Here is an 8,540-nt window from a genome sequence, read left to right as displayed (position 1 = left end):
ATCTTTCATTAAAAAAAATACTTAAATTTAATATTGTTTTCTAAAATTTGATAGCCCAATAATTTCCTTTAAAAAGAAATACTCAAGTTTAATATTGTTTCTATCATTTTTTTCAAACCGAATAACATATTTTAGGGGTTGTTTGGTAGCATATGAATTATACATATGTGGATAATGCAGAGGGTTTGTATAAATCTATATATGAATGATAAATTGATGTTTGGTCAAGCAAAAATGATCATTTTAACCCTCTAAACTATTTGAGTGATTTGAGACCAACATTTCAATTAGATCTTTTTAAAATGACAAAAAAGAAAACAATATGTTATTAAAAAGAACATCATAATCTTGTGCACAACATAACTAAAATTTAGAAACAAAACAAACAAGAAGCAGTTACAAGATCACGGCAAATTTACACAAATTGTAAATTTAGATATAAACCACAAACACGATACATTGATAATTTGTATAACACATGACACGACACATATACAACACGTTTTTAACCGTTACATTTATAAGGGTAAACTCATGTGTAGCCCGTGTAAGACCGTAATACAAATTTTAAATGTGTTGATGCGAATAAACATGAAACACAAATTTACAAAACCCATACACGAAAAAGCACATGCAGTATATGTTGCCTCATGTAGCAAATCAAAAATTCTAATTGTATTGGATTTAGATTAGCATATTGGATCGCTTGTTGTCAGCTATATAGGTCAGCTATATAGGATATCGAGGTCATTCACATCTTTTACATAAAAAACAAACTAATCAAGAGCAAGTCTTTGTCCCCCATGGTTCCAACTTTTCGGGTGTCATAATAAACTGAAATTCTTACTATAACTTGTGGCATGCTTAACAAGAAAACTAAATGTCATCACAAGGTAAAAATTACACATAATTTCACAAAAATTGTATCAGAATCTTCAAATTTTGTTCCCATATAATTCAACTATCATCAAATATTCATCTCAACAAATGCCTCGATGATCAGTCAGTCATCTGAGGGTTGACTTGTATTAGATCTCTGCTCTTACAGCCACTTCGCGTTCAAAGTGCTGAGTAGCTTCCTCACAAGACAGCAATTGTTGCATTAACATGGTCAGTTTGGCCATGTTTTCTTCTTTTATATGTTCCGGAACCTTCTCTTCATACCCTTTAGCACTCATCGCCTTGTTCAAACTATCCCTTTGCCTGGTCAAAGTCAAACATGGAAGACACATCATTTCCTAATATACATATGTTGTTGACTACTTAACAAAGAAAGTCAAAGAAATGAAGGACATATTTCAATTGAATTGCTTACTTTTGTAGATCTGTCAACTTTGTATTGAGCTTTTCACGTTCTTTTTTGACATCAATGGCTCCTTGAAGCTTTAGATAAACAGAAAGTGATTGGTTTACGACTGATACTGCACATCCAGCTGGAGCAGCATCATTTTCACTCAGAACCTGAAAACACAATTTTAACCCCAAAATATCAGAGATATTACTACATGTTACAAGGTTTTTTATGCGGAGGGTATTTTTGTCTTTTTCACATACCGTGAATGATGATAAGTTGGCTAAGGTTGAAACCTCCTTTTCATGACGTCTCAGAAGGTCTGTAGTTTGCGCATTTCTAGAAACTGCAAAGCCAGCTCGCCTGCCCCCAAAAAATAAAAAATTAATATTCCTTTTTTAAGAATAACTTTATTTTTTACTATATCTACAATTATTGAACAAGGAGCAAAACTTTTCAAAAAGAGCTAAACACAAGAAATAGCAACGAGCTTTCATCATCTATACTTTATCTTTTTTTTCTTACGATAATGTAGCTTCAACTTTTTACACAATAAGGGATTGTGAATTGAAAAATCCACTCATTTATAGCATTTTTACAGTTTAAACTTTTTTCTCAGTAAGAGAATTTACTTTAGAAAAAGTGACCGATTATAGCATTGTACTTTCAATTTTTTTTATTAGGGCAATATAAAATATACCCGATTATAACATAAAAAGATATTGCTATAATTGGGTATATTTTTGAAAAATACAATGCTACAATAAGAAATGAAAGTAGAATAAAGGCATACATACCTTTCATTTCTTTCCTGTGCAGGCATGTTTGCCCTAATTGATCTGAGTGATTTCACTGCAGACTCAACCACCTCCATCTCATATTCCACCTTTTCATTTCTCCATGACTGTAACAAAGTGATATATAACAGTATAAGCAACATTTTACTTCATTTTATCAAATTTATAATAGGTTTCAGAAATAGCAATCTACTTTCTTTGATTTGATTGGTATGGCATTCTACTTTCATTTAATCCGATTACATCATTATACTTTGAAAAATCTACCCAATTATAGCACTACACTTGCCCTTTTTTTCTTATTATAGAACTGAAAATTGTTATTTATTTCTACGACATTGCTATAATTGGGTAAATTTTTCAAAGTAGAATGTTTTGCATAGATGTCAAGATTAAACAATTAGAGCTAAAAAATCTAACCTCAACAACCGAAGGATATTCACAGATCATAATAGACTTCTCTCTTTCACAATGCTTAGGTGAAGGAAGTCGTTGCCAAAGTTCTTCAGTAACAAAAGGCATAAACGGATGAAGCAATCTTAACCCTGTATCCAAACACACCCACAAAGTGTCTTGTGCATGAGCCTTTGAAGCTGCCATTGATGCATCATCACCAAAGAAGTAAGGTTTGATTACTTCAATAAAGATGTCACAGAGCTGAAACTGCCACCATGAATATACTGCAGTTGATGCGTCTGAGAATTCATAGGAATCTAAAGATGATATGGTTTTTGATGTGGCTTTGTTTAGAACCGAAAGAATCCATTGGCAACTGAAGGGCATGTTGTTTGGGTCTATTTTTGAAGGAGGGGTATAATTGTCACCCAGTTTTGTCATTGCAAAACGTACTGCATTCCATAGTTTGTTGCACCATTGTCTGTATCCAACCACACGTTGTATGTCTAGATTGATTTTATCAGACTGGAATGAATTATGCATAAGGAATAATATTAGTTTGAATACAAACAACTCAAAAATAGATGATAAGGGTATTTTGGTCTTTTTTGTACCTGGGCAGTGTATGAGACAAGGGCAAATCGAAGGGCATCTGCCCCACATTCTGGAATGCCATTAGGAAAATCCTTCTTTTGCCCCTCTGTGGCTACCTTTAATTCGTTAGGGTCCAAATTACCCTCCCCTAGTCTCTTGTGAAGGCCCTCTAAGGTAATTCCACATATGACTTCAATAGGATCCACCACATTGCCCAAAGATTTTGACATTTTTCTCCCATGTGCATCACGAATCATGGGATGTAAATAAACCTATATACAACAATTATTAATATCTTGTTTTAATTCTAAAAAAACAGTCAAATAATTAAAACAAAATCATGTTCTTTCAAATAATTTAAAAAACTTAACTAACCTTTTGGAAAGGCACATCGCCTCCTAATTTCATCCCAAGCATCACCATACGAGCAACCCAAAAGAACAAAATATCATGCCCAGTTTCAAGAACAGCAGTTGGATAAAAAGTCTTCAAATCTTGAGTATCATCAGGCCACCCCAATACAGATAAAGGAAAAAGCCCTGAAGAAAACCATGTATCCAAAACATCAGGATCTTGAGCCAATTGAAACTTTTTCCCTGAAAAGATCTTTTTAGCCTCAGTTTCAGCCTCTTTCTCATCCCTAGCAACCACCCAATGATCCATGTATGCTCCAAGCTCCTTCAGTTTATCATCCTCCAATGTCACATACCATGCAGGAACTCGGTGGCCCCACCAAAGCTGCCTTGAAACACACCAATCACGAATGTTCTCGAGCCATCTGTAAAATCAAAAATTTTAAATTTTAAATTAATTAATAAAGTTTAAATGTTGTATATCAAATTTTAAAGGTAGAATGAAAAACTCAAGAAGGTGACCTTTTCCATTCAGCAGCATACTGTTTTGGAAGTATATCAATTTTCTTGTTATTTTCATCCATTACAGCATCAAGAGCTTCTTTAGCAATACCATTGCAGTTGACATACCACTGAGGCTTAATCATAGGTTCAATCACATCATTGCTTCTAGAACAAACACCTAAACGCATCTCATTCTTTTCTTCCCCTTTATAAAGTCCCTGTATGCATATTTGATGAAGAAGATAAGAAGGGTATTCGCGTCTTTTTGGGGTGTGACAAAAAGTTAAGAAAGGTATTAAATACCTTAGACTTCAAAGCCTCAGTTATCGCAACACGAGCTTCAAAACGTGGCATCCCTACAAACCCTAAACCTCCATTACTGTTTATCTTCCCATCATCAGTAAAAATGTTAATAAACTCAAGTTTATGCCTCTTTCCAACTTCAAAATCATTCGGATCATGTGCTGGAGTTATCTGCATTAACAATTAAACACCATTAACATCATCAAAACAACAAAAAGATAGGAGTTAAAATTGTTTTTAGGGTTTAGGGTTTTTATTACCTTTACAGCACCAGTTCCAAATTTAGGGTCAACAAGAATAGCATCACAAATTATGGGAAGTCTTCTGCCATTAAATGGATGAGAGGCAAACTTTCCATGAAGATGAGTGTATCTTGGGTCTTCAGGATGAACAGCAATAGCAGTATCTCCAAGCATTGTTTCAACTCTAGTTGTAGCCACTATGATTTCTCCAAGATTTTCTTCTAAAGGGTATGCAAAAGAGGTTAAAACACCGAATTCCACCATGTTTTTATATCCAGGGACTTTTAGAGGTGTCTTCTCTTTGATATCAATGTAGTCCACCTATGAAAATGCAAGGGTAGAAATGTAAATTGAAAGTAATTGATGTGTATAAATGATGAGAGAAAAGATCTATGGACTATGGTGTACCTCAATGTCAGATATTGCAGTTCTCAATACACAATCCCAGTTGACTAGCCTTAGGTCTCTGAAGAAAAGGCAAAAGGGTATCCGAGAAGTTAAAGTATAAAATGATGTGTCAATTAACAAAAACTTGAGGGAAAATAAAGTTTTTGTTAAATGAAAATATGGGCCGAGTAAAAATGCTCAAAACCCTTGAAAGAACACCAAAGATGAGTGAAATAATATTGAACTTTGTTGATGTAAATATTACCTATAAATAAGACCCTCCTTGTAAAGCCTGACAAAAGCTTCTGTTACAGCATTTGACCTTTTCTCATCCATGGTAAAGCACTGCCATTATTAAACAAAATTTTATAAGCTTGTTATACATAAAAGAAATTAAACATAATGAAAGATCATCAAAACCTTTAATAAAATAGATATCAAATACAGCTTATAGTTATCTTTGGAAATATAAAAGTAGTTTAATTAACATTTCAAGTCTTTTCAAAAAAGAATTATATTATTGGGATTACATAATAAAAACAGGCTGCATTGCAACTTTTTATATCATCCCATGATGAAATGGAAAAATCCCTATCCAAGGATAGAAAAATCAATCATTTTGAAGGAATACAAACAAGCAGCTTTTTTCATTCCAACGGAATGAACGATTCCATTCCATTCCTTAGATTTTACCTCACGTGACCAATCTAGAGATGCACCCAAACGCCTGAGTTGTTTCAATATGGTCCCACCATATTCCTCTTTCCATTGCCATACCTATCATTTATACCAAAACAACACAACATCTTTGAAGTTAAGTTTAACATGTTATCTTCCAAATTGATGATAAATACTAAATAATTTCACTTTGAAAGCAAGATATAACATGTGAAGTCAAACTCACTTCCTCTACAAACTTTTCTCTTCCCACATCATGACGTGTCATCTTTCTCTCTCTCATGATTTTCTTCTCCACTACCACCTGTCAATGAAACTTTGTTATATAAACATAAGAAAACTAACAATTTATGTAATGATAGTAATATTTATTCCTTAAAAAGTAAACTGAACCTGAGTTGCTATTCCTGCATGGTCCATTCCAGGCACCCATAAGGTATTGTATCCTGACATTCTCCTCCAACGAATAATCGTATCCTACAATGATAATCAATATCAAATAAAATTGGAAAAAGGAAAGAATTGTAAAATTCATAACAGATGAGGGTAAGTCATGAAACCTGGATAGCAGCAGTTAAAGCATGACCAATATGTAGAGCTCCAGTCACATTAGGAGGTGGAAGAACCTGCATTTACACATAAACAAGACATCCATAACCAAATTACATTAATCAATGGCTTTATACAAACAACAATCCTAAAACCAATCTGACTAAAAAGATCTACAGAAAGTTGAAACATCATTGTTTATGAATAGTTATTGAAACTTATGAAATAGCAGAGAAAATCACAAGTTAAGTGTTAGAGACTCACAATAGTGAAAGGAGGTTTAGAGCTGCTGGAATTTGCCTCAAAGAAACCTGACTGCTCCCACCATGCATACCACCTAGCAATGAGTAAATTACAAATAAGGAATAAGATTACTTATAAAAGTATTTATCAATGAAATTTGAGCTAAATGATGTTGTAAAAGAAAAGGAACTCATAGAAAAACTAACGATTTCTCCACTGCAACAGGAGAGAATTGCTTTGCCATTTGTTGAGAAAGTTTTTTCTTATCACCAGAAGGTGTTTCTGGATCTATATAGTCTTCTGGATTCTCTTCACTTGCATCTGCTCTTACTGTTTTCTTCTTACTGGCTTTTGAGATAGAAGGCCCTTGTTGTGCCTTAAATGTGTATAAATTAAATCAATTCATCATTAAACAAATATTATTACAGTTTCACTACTATACTGCTTAACAATCTAAGATTACCTTAAGTTTGGCTGCTTCCGCTTTTTGTGCAGCCTTCAACCTTTTCAATTCTTTCTCTTTTGCCTGATTACAAAAGAAAACAAAATGAACTTGAGTTCCTACTCCATACAAAGTTAATATCAGAAAGCCTAAGTAGAATCGAGTGGAGTTGAAAGAGTAAAAGGAGATACCTTCTCTTCTTTCTTCTTCTTCCTCTCAAGTTCCTCCTCGGAAAGAGGCACATCCGGATTTGTGTTTGTCATGCTGGTGGCTGCGGTGGAACTTACAGTAGTTTCTCCTCCTGAAGCGGCTGATGAAAATCCAATTTGCGTTCTCTTTGCCCTAACGTTTTTATCGTATTAGCCTAAAACACATATGGGATACTTTTTAACAACAAAATCGATTTGAATCTAATCCTTCCTAAGAAAAAGCAGCTAAGCAAATAAGGATTCATACAAACAAGTAATACATCTCACAGTAGAACGCTCAATCTTACAACTATTGCATATCATATATATTGTATATCGAAAGAGAGAAGAATGTTTTACCGATCGCAGAAGAACGAGAAGTAGGATTGCACACTGTAGATATGGAGAGTATGGAGGCTGAGAAAGGAAAAGGGGTTTGGGGTTTTTGTGCGTAACATAAGAAGCTGGTCAGCCTTATAAAACTCAAAACTTTATAACTTATATTAATATTCAAGAGAATTTAAATTTGAATTTTTTAATAAAATCTTCAATAATAAATGAAGGGTTTTTTTTGTCATATGTCATTTTCTCTTTCATTTTGACACTTGTCATTTTGTGAGAATTTTAGAAATTTTATTTTCCACTTGTCATTTTTAAAGGATTTCTATTTTCTTAAAATAAAATTTCATAAAATTATAATGGGTTTTATAAGGAAATAAAATCATCCTATTAATTTGGTAATAAATTCTCATAAATACTTCAAAAGATTTAATTTCTTTTGTAAATTTTCAGAAGATTACATTTTGTTATGTAAAGTATTACATTATAAAATATTTCATATTTACATATTGATATTAAATTTTTATTTTTAATAAACTTGTGTAATACACGGGTTTCACACCTAGTAAATAAGATACAACTAAAAAATTTCATCTTAAATCTATTCTATGTATGAAGATTTTTTTACCACATGTCAATCTCTGATTAGTTTTGACACTTGTCATTTTTTGGTACTTTTGAAATAAATATTATCCACTTGTCAATTTTTGGTTTGTTTCAATTTTAAAATTAAAGTCATATACTTATATATATAAAGTATTAAATACCATATATATGATATTAAATTGCAATAAATACGTTTATTATTTTCTTATTTTAAAGTAGTACATTAAAAAATATATTTTTTTTACATTTTAATGTTTAATCTTTTTTTTAAATCAATCTATGTAATACACGGGTATCACACCTAGTCTTCTAATAAATAAAACTTAAAAATAACACGTGTCAGTTTCTTAGAATGTCTCTTTGACACGTGACATTTTTTTATGATTTTTATTATTTCATTTTTTTTGTAACAAATCAAATTCAATTCAAATTTTAAAAATACAAAATCATATCCTAATAACTTGTTATGTTTATTTTGCTCAACAAATTAATTCATAATTACTTACAATCGACAATATCTTAGTTTTTTTTACATTTATTATTTTTTTATCTATATAGAAATTTTAAATATACCGACCGTGGTTTCTACGGGTTATAACCTAGTAACTAATGAATTAAAATGTAGATT

The 8,540-nt window shown here is 32.1% G+C and overlaps 1 protein-coding gene across 2 annotated transcripts; it reads right to left on the bottom strand.

Annotated features, from left to right (window-relative positions):
• Positions 1–804: 804 nt before the first annotated feature.
• On the bottom strand, positions 805–7,457 carry LOC111883733 (valine--tRNA ligase, mitochondrial 1). Of its 2 annotated transcripts, none has more exons than XM_023880059.3 (21): positions 7,328–7,457; positions 6,971–7,143; positions 6,801–6,863; positions 6,544–6,713; positions 6,359–6,431; positions 6,106–6,171; positions 5,939–6,022; positions 5,772–5,849; positions 5,561–5,644; positions 5,133–5,212; positions 4,889–4,946; positions 4,499–4,801; positions 4,239–4,409; positions 3,954–4,153; positions 3,454–3,856; positions 3,099–3,350; positions 2,509–3,009; positions 2,089–2,195; positions 1,555–1,654; positions 1,316–1,461; positions 805–1,203 (listed from the first exon to the last, which is right to left on the bottom strand). In XM_023880059.3, the coding sequence occupies exons 2-21, from the start codon at positions 7,040–7,042 to the stop codon at positions 1,029–1,031; spliced, it is 3,186 nt and encodes a 1,061-aa protein (XP_023735827.1). In that variant the 5' UTR covers positions 7,043–7,143; positions 7,328–7,457; the 3' UTR covers positions 805–1,028. The 2 variants fall into 2 exon arrangements, with proteins under 2 accessions (XP_023735827.1, XP_023735825.1); XM_023880057.2 differs by having other exon boundaries at positions 6,971–7,121; positions 7,328–7,444.
• Between the last annotated feature and the right edge of the window lie 1,083 nt (positions 7,458–8,540).

This window comes from Lactuca sativa, chromosome 7, assembly GCF_002870075.4.
Source record: "Lactuca sativa cultivar Salinas chromosome 7, Lsat_Salinas_v11, whole genome shotgun sequence".
NCBI classification, from domain to species: Eukaryota; Viridiplantae; Streptophyta; class Magnoliopsida; order Asterales; family Asteraceae; genus Lactuca; species Lactuca sativa.
This window is presented reverse-complemented; position numbering and strand designations above follow the sequence as displayed.

Coding starts and splice junctions, on each gene's coding strand:
- LOC111883733 (XM_023880057.2), bottom strand. CDS start 7,425: ATGTTACGCACAAAAACCCCAAACCCCTTTTCCTTTCTCAGCCTCCAT. Junction 5,850..5,938: donor ATGCAGGAATAGCAACTCAG/GTTCAGTTTACT, acceptor TTTCATTGACAG/GTGGTAGTGGAGAAGAAAAT. Junction 4,802..4,888: donor CTGCAATATCTGACATTGAG/GTACACCATAGT, acceptor GCATTTTCATAG/GTGGACTACATTGATATCAA.